Genomic DNA, 17,960 nt, shown 5'->3' on the forward strand with positions numbered 1-17,960 from the left:
CAAAGTTTTATAAATTTATCCCAAATAGTTTAGGAAATAGAAAATAACAAAATTTTTTGCGTCAAATCCACAACAGTTGCGTGCTTGGTATTCATCAATTTGATCTTTTCTTGGTATGCATATAATTTTTAAAAAATATTAGTTTTATAGAAAATTGTGTTGCGGATCACGACCCGCCACCTGACGGACAATTAACTAGGTCGGGCCGACTAGTTCGCAAGCCCACTATTTTTGATTTATAGTATGTGTAAGGCCGCCAGGGGTGCTGTGTTCAGCGTCTTCTTGGTGGCCGATCTCGGTTAATGTTCTTTCTTCGCAATTGTTCAACAAGGTAGAGCAGACGCTATTATAAGTTGTGTCAGAGTCTGAATAAAAGCTAGAGAATCAGCAACAATTTACCTGAGTCAAGTGTCTTCAAATCAGTAATTACTTATCAGGTATTATCAGTAAGAGTAATTATTGTCAATGGTCCTTCGAAACTAACTAGTTTTTAAACAGAATTCTGTACAACTCGATTAAGTAACACTGCTAATAGGTCAAGCCACGCTACAGTCGTGTCAAAGAAAGAGTGTTGAGCACCTTGCGTAAGCATTAGTTTTAATATACTTGATAATTTACACTTATTTAAGTATTGTCGTCCTAACTATCACTCCCTTTTTGAAAGAAGTTAGTCTAAAAGCTGAATTCAGCCACTCCAGGGATGTACCCGAGAAGAACTCCAATTAGTCATGAAGTATCTCAGCGTATCAATGTAATCTAAGTTACAAGATAGTTCTAAGTTAGTGTGTTAATCCTTCTGCAAACAGTATCTCAACAGAATCAGAAGACTTGGGGCATATCATGCTCGCATCAAATTTGGTGAATTTGGCCCAAGTCTCACCGAACCTGTAGAACCTGAATACAGGCCATTGCCCCACGGTGTAACAATTGATGCAAAACTAGGTGCCTACGAAGAAGGTTTCTATAGCATTGCCATCAAGTATCTTCCCCGTGACGAAGCTGTTGCCATCACCAACATCAGAGTGAATGCTGACTATAGAAGATACCTAAACTTCCTGAGAGGATTACCGACTCGTGAGCCAACGCCAAGAGAACAAATTCATCCAGAGATTCCCTTGCCAGCTGTGCTCCAGCACCCAACACCACGTGAACCAGACTACGGAAGCACTCCGATTGCAAGGTTTTACGGGTACCAAGGACCTAGAAGCCATCCGAGGTCGCGTGGTCAATCTACCGTTGCAGAGCAGTCAACATCTCTAGCAACCAGGAACGTGGTCGTTCGCAGCCTTCTCGAAAACGAAAGAAGAAGAGAGGCTGAGGTTATTGAACAAGAAGTCGGTGCAGAAGAAACTGAAGACATCACTGAAGTGGAGACCAATTTTTCGATCAGAACAAACGATTCTGAGACTATCATTCAAGAAGAAAGTGAAGTAGAGGAGACAGTGAAAGGAGAGAGTGAAGAAAGCGGTTCGACCACATCTGAGGAATTCATCTTGTCCATCAACGAACGAGAATTTTGAAAAACCTCAGCGAATTCGCTCAAGAAGAGGCTTCATTTTTTGTTTTAAATTCCCTTCGTGTTATGTTAAACTAAGATCTTAGCCATCTAGTGGTAACAAACAAATTTTTTGTAACTCGACGAATACGTCAATAGACTGGTTTTCAACAAGCATATTTTCTTGTTGCTTTCTCAGAATTTAAAATACTGCCTTGAACAACTTTAATTTCCTTTTCCTCAAGATCGATTCTCAAATTCGTAGATTACTGAAATCAGTGTAATTCCAAACAATGGCGACCGCAAACAAAAAGCAACAGGCGCAGACTTTAACGCTCTTAACAATAGAGACATTGGAAAGGGAATTACACAAGAATTTGAAAAGTTATGATGAAGCTTGCAGAGACAATTTGTTGGAAGCAGCAGAAACAGCTTACGAACTAGCTGATGACAGAGCGCTAAGGCTTCTTAAGCATTATAGAGATGTCATACCCCAACTAGACGCCGAGATGCAAGCAAGATATGTCGACAAACACGAAGAGTTTGTAGACCGTCATCATACAATGGTTATCGATTGGAAAAGAAGAAGGCCAACTGCACCTTCGGAAAGAGAACCCTCTGAACATTCGGAAAATTCGGAGGAAGAGGAGACAACTCCGACAACAACAGGAAACGTTGCGCAAGCAACAGGTGTACAAGCAACCAATACAGTTGCACTGCAACAACAGCAAAACTTCATGAGCATTGCTCATCTGCTACCAAGAATTGAATTAGCCAAATTTGAAGGGGATTCAAACAAATGGAGAGATTGGTGGGCGATTTTTCGAACACTTATCCACGAAAATCCATCACTACGACCCATCGAAAAATTCAGCAGATTGAAGATGCACATGAGCGAAGACGCTGCTGGTGCAATATCATACCTGGACTTAACAGAAGAAAATTACACCAAGGCAATCGACATTTTAAATGGGAAATACAACAGGCCGAGATCAGCAAGAGCAGACCACTACATCGCAATTACGGAATTGCCTAGGGTAGATCGAGTAGAAGACTACAAGGCAATGAGGAAGTTGCACGACAGAGCAATGGGTCACGCCTTGAATCTTGGCGACTTGGAAAAGAATTCTGCACAAAATGAAGCAATTTCAGAGATAATTACAAGAAAACTACCTCTTGAATTAGTTTCAAGATGGCATGGGGAAACAAGAAGATCCCGTAAAACGTTAAAAGATCTCTTTACCTTCATCGACAGTGTAGCAGAAGATTGGGAATATGCGTTCTCGACTGAAAAGAACGAGAAGAAAAAACCTAAGCAAGAGGCTACTGAAAAAGCAAATCGAGTTACATTTGCATCCACACCAACGGCAGCGGAATTAGCAGTGACAGGAACTACAACAATACATCCGAAAGATCGAAAAGAGAAGACCTCAACAACAATAAAAAGACCATGTTTGTTCTGCAAAGACAAACACCCCACGTACAAATGCGAAGTCGCAATAGAGAAGAAACTAGAGCAAGTTCGGAAGGAGAAAAGGTGTTGGAGGTGCCTCGGACAGAGTCACCAAGTGAGAGCCTGTTGGAAGACAAGCAATTGCGCCAAATGTGGCAAGGGTCACCATACAGCCATCTGTAATCAGACAGTTCGGGCGAAAACAGTGACAGCTACGGTAGCAGCGTCCCCAATGTTAAAGGCAGCAGATGACGCTCCACTCTCAATAGAAGCACGCCTATTCGGTGGCGTGTACGTCCAAACAGCAACTGTTATAGTGGAAGGGCCAAACGGTTGGCACAAAGCTATAGCGTACATTGATCAAGGATCAAATGCAACACTGATCCGAAGCGAACTCGCTCAAACTCTAGGACTTCAGGAAGTGGGAAAAATCAAATTGAAACTTCAGGCAGTGGGTCATCTACACCCAGAAAAGGAACGAAGTGTAAGAAAGTTACGACTACGCGGGATAATTCCGGATGCCGAATCAATTGATTTAGAGGCGATTGAGCAACCCGAAATAGGAAAGGTTGCTGGATCGACAAAGACCGAATTCGTCAGTGAACTCTGGAACCAAGGTTACAAGTTGGCTGATGATAGAGATTTTGAGCGGGACAGCAGGACCTTGCCAAATAGACATTTTGATTGGAGCCAATCAAGTCTGGAAGGTACTAGGCTCAAAACAGATCGTTTCGAAGACTGGAATTAGAGCCATCGAAAGCAAATTGGGTTGGTTACTACTTGGGCAGGATGAGACAGTTGCGATTTCCACCACTACGGCGATCGGCTTCCTCCTAAAGGCAAAAGAAGGAACACCACAATACCCAATGCAAGGCCCGAATTCGAACAGAAACGATGAAATTGATTTTGCGAAGTGGTGGAAATTAGAAAGTCTAGATCCACTAGAAAATGTGCCACTTTCGGATCGCTGGAAATCTTATACAGACTCCATCAAACAAGACGAAGATGGACATTATGTCGCACCGCTCCCATGGAACGGGAACAAAAAATACCTCAGCAAGAATGACGCCATGGCAGAAGGTCAGGCAAGGGCGCTGATGAAAAGGATGGAGAAGGATAACGAGATGAAGACTTCATACGAAGCTGAGTTCAGAAAACTGAAAGAACTTAGATTCATCTCTAAAGCAGACACCAATTTTAAGGGTATCTACACGATTCTACCCCATCACCCAGTTGTCCGTAAAGACAAAATCACCAGCAAAGTGAGACCTGTTTTCAATGGTTCTGCGAAGCCGAAAACAGGATTCAGCGCCAACGACTGTCTCGAAGAAGGACCCAATCTGAATCCTGACATTCTTGATGTTATCCTGACGTTTAGGCTAAATCCAATTGCCTGGACAGCTGATATCCGACAAGCATTTTTAATGGTAAAATTGCTAAACGAGGACGCGGAAGCGTTAAGGTTCCTTTTAGAAGACGAAAACGTCCCAGGAACGCTGCAGACCTACAAATGGAATAGACTACCATTTGGGCTAACATGTAGCCCGGCAGTGCTCAGGACCGTCCTAAAGAAACACCTCGAGTCATACAAAGGCGAACTAGCAGTAAGCAGTCGCCAAATGTTACGGCATCTATATGTAGACGACTACTTGTCAAATGCGCCTACATTAGAAGCAGCAAAGACCGTAATCGGTACGGTACTCAAACTTTTTCAGAGGCAAAGATGGAATTGAGAAAATGGGTAACAAACGACCCGCAGCTGCGAGAGTATCTACAACAGAGCAATTTGACAGACGACTCATCCGATTCGTACTCGTGTCTTAATTTAGACCCACAAAAGGTACTAGGAGTGAGGTGGAATACCAGCACAGATTGCTTCTATTTCAAGTCTGACGTAATCGTAGATGTAGCCGCAAAAGTAAAAGTGCTAACAAAAAGATCGTTTGCTAAAATCTCGACCAAGCTTTTCGACCCCCTTGGATTCATTGGACCCATAACACTACAGTTCAAGCTACTCTTCCAGGAATTGTGGCAAGAAAAAATCGGATGGGATGACAATGTGAATTCACAAACGGAGAGTCGATTCAGAGCTATAGTGGAAGATTTGAAAGGTATAGACAGAATCCAAATACCTCGCATGATCTCAACAGCACCGACAGATGTAATTCAAGAATTACATGTATTCTGCGACGCTTCAACAAAAGCGTACGGAGCTGTAGCATACGCCAAGTCAAGAAATCCTGGATTCATCCGACTTGTTTGCTGTAAAACTAGGGCAGCACCACTCCCGAAAAACGAAGTTTCACTACCAAGGCTAGAACTGCTTAGCGCCGAACTCGGCAGTGTCTTAGCTGAACGAATCGTAAACGCAATTGACAAAGTGAAGTGGGAAGTGACACTATGGACTGACTCTATGGCAGCGTTAGGTTGGATCAAAGGAGATCCAGGGCGATGGAAACTATTCGTATGGAATAGAGTAGAGACAATTCAGAAGAGATTCAAACCAGAACACTGGAAACACTGTCCTGGAAAAGACAACCCAGCGGATTTCGCATCTCGAAGTTGCTCCGTCAAGAAGTTGACAGAGGCTTTTTCCTGGTGGGGAGGTCCCTCCTGGCTGAAACAAGAATCGTCTGAATGGCCTCAGCAAGACAACCCAACTTCGGATGACCTACAATTAATGGAAGTCGAAACGAAATCCAAACAGAGAATGCAAATTCTAGCAGTTTTCAACATGCCAGATTGGTTGGATTCACTGGTTTTGAGAGTAAGCAGTTATCTGCGATTACTGAGAACAATAGCCTGGATGTACAGACTCATGAAGAAGTTACCGCCCGGTAAGGCAATAGAAACAGTCGGAGTAGCAGAAATTCGTTGCCTCTCTGTCTGCGAAATCAGCACCGCCGAGAACTTCATTCTAAGGACTATTCAACAGAAAGCGTTCCCAGAAATTTATGGATCCCTTAAAGAAGGAAAATCCAACAAGAAACTGCTACGCGATCTCGACACATTACGACCAATTTGGGACGAAAAACAACAACTGATACGAGTGACAGGTAGAGTAGGTCCAGCCTTAAGAGATCTACTTATTGAACCGCCGATACTTCTCCCTGCAAATGAGAGAATAGTCGACTTGCTGATCCACCATCATCATGTCAAACGGAAACACACCGGTGTTCAATCAACATTAACCTATCTCCGTAATCGGTTCTGGATTATTCGTGCTCGACAACGCATCAAGAGTGTCATCAAGCATTGTGGAAAATGCCAACGAGCTCAATCGCGCCCTTTCGACGAAGAAGCCGCTTCCATGCCTTTGGATCGTACCAAGAAGGCACAGCCATTCGAAATCATTGGAATTGATTATTTCGGGCCGATGTACGTTTTGGAAGAGGTCCTTTTGATTGAGAAAGACAAGGAAGGGAACGATGTCGAGAAAACTCGAATTGGTGAAAAAAGGTGCACGCGTGTTTATTCACTTGTGCCGTCACAAGAGCTGTACATCTTGAGCTCGTGACAGACCTTACCACGAAAACGTTCATGCTCGCTCTACGCAGAATGATGTCCAGAAGAGAAGATTGTAAGACAATCTATAGCGATAACGCATCAACATTCACATGCGCCGCTAAACTTGTAACAGAAGACCCTACTTTAGCAAATTGGCTATCAAGTAAAGGGAATTGAGTGGAAATTCTCTCCGAGCTTGGCACCCTGGTGGGGCGGGTTTTGGGAGAGAATGGTGCGTTCGGTAAAGGAGCCGTTACGCAAGGTATTAGGGAAAATGAAGGTGAGCTACGATCAACTTCACACCATCCTGGTGGAAATTGAAGCAATCGTGAACTCACGACCTCTCACATATGTTTCCGGAGACGCACAAGCGTATGAAGTGCTATCTCCACAAAGACTTTTGACTGGAAGACAGCCTGGCGCCACGACGGAGACTTCCGAGCTGACCACAATGAGCCGCAACGAGCTGATCGACTTAGATAAGCAACGTAGCGAACACGCTCTAACTTGGTGGAGGCTATGGCAAGAATCTTACTTGTCCGACTTAAAAAGATTCCATTGTCGCAAGGGAAAGGGTACTAGAATCCCCCGCGTTGGCGAAATCGTCCTGCTAAAGGAGCCAAATATCAAGCGTGTTTCGTGGCCTACGGCCATTATAACGGAATTGATTCCCGGCTATGACGGCAAGATACGAGCTGTAAAGTTACGTCTTCGTTCAGAAAAGGAAACAACACGAGGTCTCCAGACCATTTATCCATTGGAAATTCAACATGACGTGGATCCGCCCGTCAATGTTTCCGTAGACGGATCTAGAGGAGCCGAGGCTGGCCAAGAAGAAGGAGGTGCATCCGCGCCTAAGAAGAAACCCCCCCGCAAGAAGAAAAAGGAATCGCCGAGGAGGACTCGCGATTCCGGTGGGGGAGGATGTTGCGGATCACGACCCGCCACCTGACGGACAATTAACTAGGTCGGGCCGACTAGTTCGCAAGCCCACTATTTTTGATTTATAGTATGTGTAAGGCCGCCAGGGGTGCTGTGTTCAGCGTCTTCTTGGTGGCCGATCTCGGTTAATGTTCTTTCTTCGCAATTGTTCAACAAGGTAGAGCAGACGCTATTATAAGTTGTGTCAGAGTCTGAATAAAAGCTAGAGAATCAGCAACAATTTACCTGAGTCAAGTGTCTTCAAATCAGTAATTACTTATCAGGTATTATCAGTAAGAGTAATTATTGTCAAATTGTGTCCTCTATCGAACTGTAACAATGGATTTGTTTTAATCAATTATAAAGGAGTAATAAAAATTTTTATTTGAATAAACCCCGGGTTGGGGCAAGTTGATACATTGCAACATGGGGCATGTCGGCATAGGCATTATACATGCATATGTATAGAGTACATGGCCTGTCAAAATGTCAGGGAATTGTAAGTCAAATTTTTGCTAGATATGACTTATGGTGAACAGTGGTATGCATAAGAGGCCAAAATTTGGCAAATTTTAAGTGTTTCACTTTATACGATGTTCACCTGTGAAATGTTTGCCTGAATTATGTATATTTTTTTTAATTTTTTGCATTTAAGGCTATTAATCTTTATGTAAGTTATCACAACTTATTTCTGAGTTTCCCACTCTAAAATAACTATAGGATTTTTGTTTATTGTAATGTTATTCTAGTTTGTTTACAACATCAACATTTCACTGAAATACGTATTTGAAATACATGGGGCCAACTTACCCCACTACCACTGCCAACTTACCCCGTTAGTGGGGCATGTAGGCAAATTTTTTTTAGCTTTTTGAACGTTGATTTCGATATGAATTCTTCAACGTAGATCAAATAAAAAAATAGCACGAGAAAGCTGGTTATTTGAGCTTTCTTTTACAATTTTTTGGGTGTCAAAATATCAAAAATTAAAGAAACCAGAGAAGAAATAAAAAAAATTGTACCAACTAGCCCCACCCTCCCCTACTTCCCATGACATAGTTTGCCAGCAGTTTTTCTCCTCTTCATTTGAATTATTTTCGGGTTTCTCTGAATATGCGTTGATTTTAACCTGGACATATCTTAGTAAGTCTTCCAGGTGTTGTGTATCTTCATCCTGTTTTTTATCCAAATATTCTTTTGACAAGGTAGTTGCTAAAATTTTTCTTCAGGAGGGAAGTGCATATCGTACAAGGAAACAGGAAGCTGTGGCCACTTCCGTTGGCGCAAGCTACGCTGCACCGTGTGGATGGATTGCAACAGCTTTTGACGATGACCTTCTTCAAGTACAAATCTTGAAGTAATACGAAATGATCGAAGATATAGCGAATGAAATTGTGTCAAAACTAAACTTCGAGTGAAAAACCAAATAGATTGCTTTTAAAAACCCACCTTGTTTTGTTGCTCCTCTTGTATTCGCTTTGATTTCGATGAATCAAAAGACATCTCATACGCTCCGGATCTAAATGCTGCGGCTTGAAGTTCATGGCATTTAATAAACGTTCTAGTTCATGCTGTGCGTTGTCACCAAGGAAATTTTCATAGAATATGGCTGTGCCCTGCTTCATCTGCTTTATCCAACGTATTGCGTGATCTGCCCAGGCAAATGCCACCGCGTCTACCAGTTCGTCCCATATCGGTCCGCGAAACGCGTCCTCCGGAGCTTCGTTAAATTTACCAACCAACAAGTGATTCTGGTGGGCAAATACCACGTCCATTGGATTCCGTAACAGTAAAATTCCCCGGTAATTGTAAGTTGTGTTGATTATGTTTGAATAATCCTGATTTCAGATTGATTCTCTCTTCATTAATTCCTTCCATTTAAACATTTAAAAAATGTGATATGAGGAGAACAGAATGCTTTCCTCACATATTCTTCTATCTCTATTGAATGGGAAATACATTTCCTATTGTCTTGCAAAGAAGAATTTTTACCTTCAAACGCTGCAGATAAAATTTTCGTTTATAAACTCCCTCTGTTGCCTCGTGATCTTTGTCAATGATTGTGCATCCACAAAATGGATCATCGGTAATCCCCATGTTGTCTTCATCATAAATTCCGTAAGAAAAATATCAAGTTTAATTTTTTTTTTTTAAATAAATATTTGAAAAATTATCAATAAAATCACTGTGGTCTCTGAAAGGAAGTGGATCTCCTTTATGGATACTGCCAGTATAGATTCCAGTTAAGCTTTCAATCATCTGCCGAAGCCAAGTGACTCCACTGCCGGGAAATGATGTTAATGCCCATTTCGGTAAGCTATTTCGTTGGGCCATCTAGAATTATGAGACGTCATTTGCTTTTACGTACTCTCAAAGACTCTCACATCATAGGGATATCATTAACCTGTATTGTGAAGTGTTGACAAGACGGGTCACCCCTCCACGGGTAAGTTATACGTGGATTATAAGAAGCATCAATGGATGATATATTACTCTGCTTTTCGTCGTTAGAAATGAATGCAATTGCATTCTTAACACCCAGCTGGGATGACACTGAACTATTGTTTTGTTTAATTGGCGCTTTGAATATGCCTAATCCTAACAGCGAAACTGAAATCACCGTACACGTAATGACACGAACAAACCAGCGGCGTTTTTCTATCAGCATATTTCTTTAGCGATTTACTTGTTTTTATTGCACCTCGCCCGTGTTGCTGGAAGCTGCAAGACTAGACATCACACACTGAAGCAAGCTTTAACAGTTCATTGTAGTTTTTATAAGCCGGAAGAGAACTGATGTAAGAGCGGATAAGAATAACAGATAAAAGAGGTTGAAGTCTACGGGTATAGGTAGCAAACATTGCAGCAATGAAGTCACGCGAGATATTCCTCGAGTTGCATAATAACGCTCGTTGTAGTAAACTGGTTTTGCTTCTCCTCTGCCAATATTTTTCTTTTTTTTTTATCTGATGAAATTTGGGAACCCAGAGGGTTTTCAAGTAAAAGATCATCACATAGAGATTCAATGCCAAAAATGTTTTCCACCTTCGGCTATATAAACACACCAACCATTTTCTAGCTCTCTGTGACCCTTCATCTCATGAATTGTAACTGTTTTTAAGTTGGAAACCCACCAATCAGTTTGTTATACATAATAATTCTTACATGTTATACCGGTCGTTTAAAATACCTAACACAGACGATCACCCATTGCATATTAATTAGGCTACAGGTGTGTGGATATCTCTGAAGCAGATGTGTTGACGGACCTGTAAATCGAATGCGTTTACTCTGTAGCATACAGAAGGGCAGCATAATTATTTTATAGCAGCTGATTAAACATAAAGCGAATCCCAGCCGTTAGTAGCAATAGCTCTTAATCAAATTTGCCACGATAGTCCCCCCCCCCCTGTCGACAATGAGGCTACCTATTTTCATCAACGTTGTACCCAAAGTTCATCAGAACGATTCCTGTCATGAAGCTACAAGTACTCGTTTTATTCGCCACTTTGGCTGTTGCTGTGGCCCAAGATTTTCTTCAGGAAGATGAAAATCGAGACTCCACAGACGATGCTGATTGGGAGCGCTTTAAGGTTTTTATCCATTTACCATTTTGAAATAGCAATGTGACCTCCTTAACCGACACCTTTTCATGTACAGTCTAAGCACAAGAAGAAGTTTAAGAACAAAGATCGTGAAAGAATCCGCAAAAATACGTTCGTGCAACACAACAGGCAAATCAAGAAACATAATCAAATTGGGAAATCAAGCTACAAGCTACAAGCAAATCAGTTCGCTGATTGGGTAGGCATTGCTTCTCTCACGTAAGTAACCTCTGTATGTAACGTGCATATTTCCCTGTCAACAATCAAGTCAAATGCCGAACTTGAGCAATTGAAAGGAGAAATCGATACGGACAATGAAATTCCCGGACCGGTCGTCAGTACTGATATACTTCGACAATCTGTTCCCGACGCTGTCGATCTGAGAAAAAGTTCTTGCATGCCAGGTGTTAAGTATCAAGGTAATTCATCGACTTTCCTAGTGTCTTAGAGCTATGAACAATGCCGTACCACTCTGAAGAAAGAAATCAAAATTTCACTGGAGGCATTTAGACTTTGTTAAGTCATTTTTGGGTTGGATGACTTTGCTTTCTTTAGTGAAGAATATCACTATTCATTCCGTCTGTCTCTAGCTACGTATTTTTGAATGCGCAGTCAGTAGTTTTGAAAATCTTTAGCCTTCAGGTTGAATTGAGATTGAGGGGTTAATGATGATGATGTAATTTCAAGGTGGTTGTGGTTCGTGCTATTCTTTCGCTGCCACGACTCCAATCGAATTCCAACGCTGTCTGAAAACTGGAAAACTGGTTACCTTGAGGTAAGTCTTTGATGCATAGAAACAATTTGTTGCAGAGTTTGTCTAATCGCGTTCCATGAAGTGAGGAGAACATCCTTGACTGTAGTCAGAAATATGGTAATGCCGGCTGCAATGGAGGTACGATTAAATTTGATAGAATATACGGGATAAAACGAATTCTATTTTACTATTATTGGTTATCGTATTTTGTTTATCGGCTAAAGGTCTGGCCTTGCGCGCTTGGAATTATGTAAAAGATATCGGCATCAATACCGAACAGGCTTATCCCTATCAAGGCGAAGTATGCAAACGGAAATGATTTGAACTTCATCAAATACTATTGTTTTTTTTCGTTGAATTAAAATATTAAAAAGGAAACCTTGTGCGAGTATTCTGCAAGCAACTACGGAGGCAATGTCACCAGTTGGGCGTATGCGACCAGGAGCAATGATGAGGAGGTTATGAAGGCTGTCGTTGCAAACTACGGTAATTAGACTACCACATGATTTTTTCTTGTAAATGAATTTTAGTCAAACTTGAAAAATTTAATATATTTATGTTAATCTGAAGGCCCCTTGGCAGTGTCGATTGACGCCAACGACTGGGAGTTTTACAGGTAAAAATTTAGAAAAACGGACAAAAGATTATAAGAAAGTCGTTTTATGTCATTTAATTTCCGAAAAGTTCTGGAGTGTTCTCAACCCCTACGTGCTCGAATGTAAGTACTGATCAAATATCTTTTGCATGTTGCTATTTTGATAAAAAATTTGACCATTCATTCTGTTTGCAGACCAGTACAAATCACGCTGTCGTCATAGTGGGTTATGGAACGGATGAAAGTTCCAAAAAACCTTACTGGATTGTAATAGTTTAATTTAATTTATTGTCATGTCATACAATTAATCTGATTCACCTTTCCATAGGTCCGTAATTCATGGGGATCCGAATGGGGCCAAGGTAAATAATAGAATAACAAATTGTTATGCGTCATATCTTGTGGATGAATATTTTTGTTTCACAGACGGCTACATTTACCTCGAACGCGGTGTGAACATGTGTGCTGTTTCTAAGCGTGCTGTATTTCCAACAGCTCATTAATGAAGACATATCTGTATTACGTTAACTGATGCACAGTGACATTGCTCTGGAAATCAATTGCATAGAATCAATGGCAAAATATACGAAATATAGCTGGTGGTAGTGTATTGCAAATTAACTTGACGAGAATTTTTTTTTAATCCAAACCAGCAAGGCAGAGAGAGATTGCAAAGAAGAAAAAAACAATGGAAGAAAAAACATGAAAATCCAACACTATCTTTTCATTAAGGTAATGACACGTTCGAGCTTATCCATTTCGACTTCGATGGTCCTGGAGCTCTCGGGAACTCGGCTAACTTTCCTTAGGTTAGGGGACAATTTGAGACACGTCACGTGACCCCTTTAAAAAAAAAGACATTTCTAATAAGTAAATTCAATTATCGATTTATTAGTGCATTAATTTACTTGTCATCACCAACCAAAATGACTGGATGGAAAGGTGCAAAGCTCAAAATGGTCGGTTGTGCTCTTCTTTGTGGGGTGATCCGCTGGCTACACAAAGGTTTGTGCAGGCAAATATTCAAATCGTAGATAAGCACTTTTCCATTGCTCGACATGCAAGCAAAAGCTGTCGAGCTAAACGGAGAGAAAGCACAATGTTCGACGAACGATCCCAAACTGATCACCACCAGCGCTTCCCTGCGTCCATTTCAAGTATGAAACGAAATTATATGTTAATTCCCCTCAAACCGTATAGCTCATCAAACCGTAGAATCGCAACTCACTTCTCCCGCTGGTCCCATATTTTAACTAGCCAGTCGGTACCGCAGGTAATAAAAACCTGATGGTGAAATGGATTCCACTGCACGGTGTAAATCGGACCTTGGTGGGCGTTCACAGGTCCCCAGTTGAGAACTTCGCCTTCGTTGCTAACTGGCCACAGCTGGCCTTGATCCGTTCCAACCAAAACCATTGTGTGATTTGGATGTATGGCCATACAACTGCAGGAAGCTACATGTCGTTTCCGTTGGTTGCAGCAATAATTGCGTCATTTAAACTTTCGTTATTACCTGTCAAGGCCATGGCTCCTAAGTTGTTATCTTGCAATCGATTGTCGCCTTGGAAGGGCAATGTAGTTAATTCTGTGGGATAGAGTTCACCCTGCACAAAGAGCCACAAGCAAAGGCAGCCGTCCATCGAGATGGAAAACAGTCGTAAATTGCTGTTTCATTCAAAGGGATTTAATTAAGTAAATCCTTGTTGACATTTTAGATTAAACAAGATTTACCCGTCACTCATGTCTCCATGCCAGCTCACCTACGAATTGAGTCATCCATGCAAAATATAAAAGGAAAAGCAGATAATGTACTGATTAGACTTTTAAACATCAAGTTAAATTTGCCACCTGAGTAATGGGCACTGTCCGTTTTCCCCTCATTGCTGAACTTCGATAGGTAATCAAATTAGTAATAGAAAAAGTTTCGAGATCCTTGCGCACAGTCAAATCAATAACGGCGACATGGCCATCATGCATGCCGACGGCCAAGAGCTGCCAGAATTCCGGATGAAAATCCAAACTTGAAACACCAGCTTGGAGTTGGACAGAGCGTTCCGGATGAGTGGGACTTTTAAGCGAAAACACACAGACCAATCCCGACTCGGCTGTCATATTGTCTCCTTTTTGAAAACCGAAAGAGCGTGAAGCAAAACAATAGCGCTACAACAACTATAGTTCACTATACGTACGAGATCCAAGACCGATGGCAAAGAGATCCTTGTAGTGCGGATTCCAACAAATTGCGGTGATGTGACTAGGCACTGCGTTACGCATCGAGCCGTTCTCTTCAAACATACGTAATAGCGTGGCCGGTGGAGTGAAACGCCATAGTGGCATTAGAGTTCCTTCAGGTTCACGATATTCATCTGCTGCATCCTCCCAATACTTGAAATCTGTCATCGAACATTCTGCATAATTTGGGAGTTGATTGGAATTACAAAAAAAAATCACCTTGGGCGATATCGTCATAAGTATTTTGGTTCAGCATTCGTTCAATGACGTGAGCGGTTGCATCGAGGCGAGAGACACCTGCTGGACTCAAAGCTGTTTCACCAGTCGGTTGAAAAATAACGGGTGGTGCTGCTGATGGGGTGGTGATGGTTACAGAGATGTCTGAAGCAGAACCTATTGGAACTGTGGACGAAGAAGTGGTGGATGGTACTCCACCTTTATTGACAGCCTCCACAGCATTGTTAATTAATGCTTGTTGCTGAATCTTCTGCTGCTGTGCAGCAAGATCTTGACGATACGCGTCGTGAATAATCCATGCATTGGTAAGCGCAGTAAACGAGACACGTGGAGGAGCTTCCGTCTGTATCGCGTGTGACTAAGCGAATTTTAAAAGCAATTATTTCGTTACTTTGTATTTCAATTAAACGTTTTCTTATTCTTACTCTTATGGGTGGAACAGTTGTCTGCGTGGCACGATCACAGTAACTGAAATGATTGATTCCTTTTGCTCCTTTACGTTTAACTAGCGATTTAGCTCCAGTCAGCAATTCCAGTGGATCCTCTTCCCTTTCCGTCATTGCTCCATGATCACTTCGGCTACTGTCTAAAGCTGCATTGCTCGTATTATTGGCTCCAGCAGCACCTGATGCAGCAGCCGTGTCGATCGAACGATCCCCATCATAAGCTTCACTGACTGTATCGTCAGCGTCCGATGTTCCAGCATCTACTTCCTGTCGAATTTCTGCAACTGCATTTCGTTATAGTAAGAAAATTGTACTAACGTAATTGAACTACAAAATGTGAATGTTAGTGCTACTAACGGGGGTTGAATGCAGTGTCAGAAACGTTAGTTGGCTCGACGTAAACCGATGACGACGTTTGATCAAAGAGTTCAACTGAGGAATTTTCTGGAATCAGTGGGATGAAACAGCGATCTGGGATGCTGTACACCACCTGATTCTTTGTTCGCTGCGGATCAGCTGCACTCAGAACGATTCTTACCGTTCCCGGAATTTCCTGCCGAACAGTTCCTTTCTGTTAGAGATTGTACATGTAAAATCATAACAATCCAGTCATTCTTGCCTCGTCGTCGTCAACGTTCCAGGTGTAATGTTGTGCTTCCCAACGACGATCATTTGGTTTCTGTAAAAGTTTTAGAACATAGCATTTGTTGCTAAATCAAAAATGTTTCGATTTACCTTTCCCTGCGCTTCATGTTGCTTTGCATCGGCAGCACGAATTCTGTTAACGAGGAGCTTGTGATGCAAATTACTGATGCGCTGTAGACGAAAAAGGAAAAGAACTGTATAATGCAAGCAGTATGCAAAAGAAAATGTGAAATAAATAATTTCAAATACTTTTTGAAGTAGTTTAGGACCCATTTTTAAACGCTGGTGATGGTTCTAGAATTGAAGATTGACAATAACGATTCAACACGGTTTGGTCGCTAAGCGCTGGAGTCGTCGTGGTGAGGGCACAGATAATCTTGATCGATACACCGCTTGCTTAGCAATTACAATATCTACAGAGTTTGCTTGCCAAAAAAAAACATGTAGGTATGTATGTGTAAACCCCGCTGTTTATAGATACATATTTTCCAATATTACTTTGATCTCTGTGCACTTTGCCTGTTGCAGATATACTACGATGAATTGGTGATTCGTGCCAATGACGTGGCAAAGATTCCCCAGTGTGATTTGCTGAAAGTAACAGGAATCTATCGAGTCAAGGCATATAACAAATGTATTGAGTTGGATGTTTTTTCATGTACAAACATGGCTTTCGTAAAAAAAAAGGCACACACTGAATGCGTGCAAATAATAAACTAGAAATTTTTTCGATAGATCGCCATGTACCAACAGTGCAAAAGCCCAAGGGGGGGAAAAAAACAGCTCATGTCTAAGGCTAGATAGGTACCCTCTGGTTGGGCTAGGGATAAAGTTCACGTGCGACTTGGAACCAAAATGAAGGACGAAGCTAGGCGTCAAAATTACAGAACCCAAAAATAAAGGACAAAAACAAGCAAAACTATGGCCGCAGCACCAATTTTTGCATATGTCGATTGCATGTTCAAGTTTCTGGCGTCTTTCTTGTACCGTTGCGAACTGAGTGACAACGTCTGTGCTTTATTATCCAGATCTGAAAGTAGGCTACCTCGCTGTAGGACATCGTCGATGTTGCGAACCATAATCCTTTGAACGTCTTGAAGCTCTGTGTTGATAGCGGTTAAGTTACGTCTAGTTCTAGAATCCATAAACGATCTTCTTGCCTTCTGAATGTAGGTATCTGATATGGAACAAATGAAATGACATTCATTATGTGGATTACAAATGAGGTAAAACACAGAGCATAACCAAATTCAATGAAGCTGTATGGGCGATTTACACTCTGAACCTTTTTCCCATAGAGAGAACTGAACTCCTGAGCTAGATCTTCTAGAAAAGAAAATGCAAGCTTCTTAGAGTAGCTTTGTTCACAGAGCACTAGGTAGCAGACATCTTGATGAATTAAATAACTAGAATTGCCATGAAAGAATAGTTTAATATACTGCAGTGAATTTTGTTTACAATTGCAACTTACTGGAAGAAATGTTGTCCAGTTTCAATCGTGCATTTGGAAGGACTCTGCTGATTCATTTTCCTGAAGAGCATCTTGGCCTGGTTTTGGTAATCCAGCACTCCTCTCCCCGACTGATTTGTCCCCCAACCATTATTAGTTATAAAAAACATATTTCAATCACATAGTAATTACTAGTAAAACTTTTTGCATTCAGTGTCATCATCCATATTTGTTTTTGGAATGCAAAGTTCAAGTAATATAGGCAAACAATAAAACAAAAAGTTTTTTTAGTTCAATGGGTTCTAAGAATATTCTTTGCTGATGACACCAAAACAGAACGGTTACAGATGTAAACAAACCTCCTCATCTTCGGGAATTGATGCGGCAAGAGGTAAACCATCCCCTACTCTAGCAATCCATGTCATGAACAACATCGTAGGCGAATTTATTTAAATGAATTTATGCTAGCTAATTTAAACAACACTATCACTTTGACCACCCGCCAATAGGTTTATTTTTCTTGAGGCTGCCGGTTTTGATCCCCCCTTTTTTTTTGTTAAACTTTTGACAGCAAAGCATTACGTGGCCCTAACTTAGACGTTGCCAGTTGAAAGCAAATA

At 41.5% G+C, this 17,960-nt stretch overlaps 4 protein-coding genes and 3 long non-coding RNA genes across 8 annotated transcripts; 5 read left to right on the plus strand and 2 right to left on the minus strand.

The window, feature by feature from the left end:
- Positions 1-244: 244 nt before the first annotated feature.
- On the plus strand, positions 245-1,033 carry LOC123470175. Its single transcript, XR_006643754.1, has 3 exons — positions 245-437; positions 499-584; positions 668-1,033. It is a non-coding gene; the product is annotated as an uncharacterized LOC123470175 (long non-coding RNA).
- A 2,985-nt stretch (positions 1,034-4,018) lies between these two features.
- LOC123469933 lies at positions 4,019-6,465 on the plus strand. The gene is made up of 2 exons (XM_045169282.1): positions 4,019-4,375; positions 4,492-6,465. The coding sequence occupies exons 1-2, from the start codon at positions 4,019-4,021 to the stop codon at positions 6,463-6,465; spliced, it is 2,331 nt and encodes a 776-aa protein (XP_045025217.1).
- Positions 6,466-7,437: 972 nt separating this feature from the next.
- LOC123470177 lies at positions 7,438-8,824 on the plus strand. The gene is made up of 2 exons (XR_006643757.1): positions 7,438-7,660; positions 8,606-8,824. It is a non-coding gene; the product is annotated as an uncharacterized LOC123470177 (long non-coding RNA).
- Positions 8,425-10,209, minus strand: LOC116933415 (WSC domain-containing protein 1). 2 transcript variants are annotated; one of them, XM_045170041.1, is made up of 5 exons: positions 9,781-10,209; positions 9,563-9,710; positions 9,369-9,478; positions 8,826-9,214; positions 8,425-8,727 (listed from the first exon to the last, which is right to left on the minus strand). In XM_045170041.1, the coding sequence occupies exons 1-5, from the start codon at positions 10,042-10,044 to the stop codon at positions 8,589-8,591; spliced, it is 1,050 nt and encodes a 349-aa protein (XP_045025976.1). In that variant the 5' UTR covers positions 10,045-10,209; the 3' UTR covers positions 8,425-8,588. The 2 variants fall into 2 exon arrangements, with proteins under 2 accessions (XP_045025976.1, XP_032797079.2); XM_032941188.2 differs by having other exon boundaries at positions 9,369-9,484.
- A 598-nt stretch (positions 10,210-10,807) lies between these two features.
- Positions 10,808-12,951, plus strand: LOC116916499 (procathepsin L). The gene is made up of 12 exons (XM_032921752.2): positions 10,808-10,969; positions 11,037-11,180; positions 11,250-11,400; positions 11,669-11,756; positions 11,818-11,873; positions 11,960-12,036; positions 12,110-12,221; positions 12,306-12,351; positions 12,420-12,453; positions 12,526-12,597; positions 12,659-12,692; positions 12,757-12,951. The coding sequence occupies exons 1-12, from the start codon at positions 10,853-10,855 to the stop codon at positions 12,831-12,833; spliced, it is 1,008 nt and encodes a 335-aa protein (XP_032777643.1). The 5' UTR covers positions 10,808-10,852; the 3' UTR covers positions 12,834-12,951.
- Positions 12,922-17,940, minus strand: LOC116916497 (dynein axonemal intermediate chain 1). Its single transcript, XM_045170042.1, has 17 exons — positions 17,700-17,940; positions 17,362-17,471; positions 17,136-17,296; positions 16,781-17,067; positions 16,140-16,172; positions 15,981-16,061; positions 15,865-15,924; positions 15,603-15,798; positions 15,225-15,529; positions 14,782-15,157; positions 14,520-14,723; positions 14,179-14,450; positions 14,062-14,090; positions 13,844-13,995; positions 13,559-13,784; positions 13,239-13,472; positions 12,922-13,173 (listed from the first exon to the last, which is right to left on the minus strand). The coding sequence occupies exons 1-17, from the start codon at positions 17,772-17,774 to the stop codon at positions 13,047-13,049; spliced, it is 2,928 nt and encodes a 975-aa protein (XP_045025977.1). The 5' UTR covers positions 17,775-17,940; the 3' UTR covers positions 12,922-13,046.
- LOC123470176 lies at positions 14,972-16,771 on the plus strand. Its single transcript, XR_006643756.1, has 4 exons — positions 14,972-15,104; positions 15,309-15,544; positions 15,618-16,337; positions 16,419-16,771. It is a non-coding gene; the product is annotated as an uncharacterized LOC123470176 (long non-coding RNA).
- Positions 17,941-17,960: the final 20 nt, after the last annotated feature.

Source organism: Daphnia magna, linkage group LG2, assembly GCF_020631705.1.
Source record: "Daphnia magna isolate NIES linkage group LG2, ASM2063170v1.1, whole genome shotgun sequence".
Classification (NCBI taxonomy): Eukaryota; Metazoa; Arthropoda; class Branchiopoda; order Diplostraca; family Daphniidae; genus Daphnia; species Daphnia magna.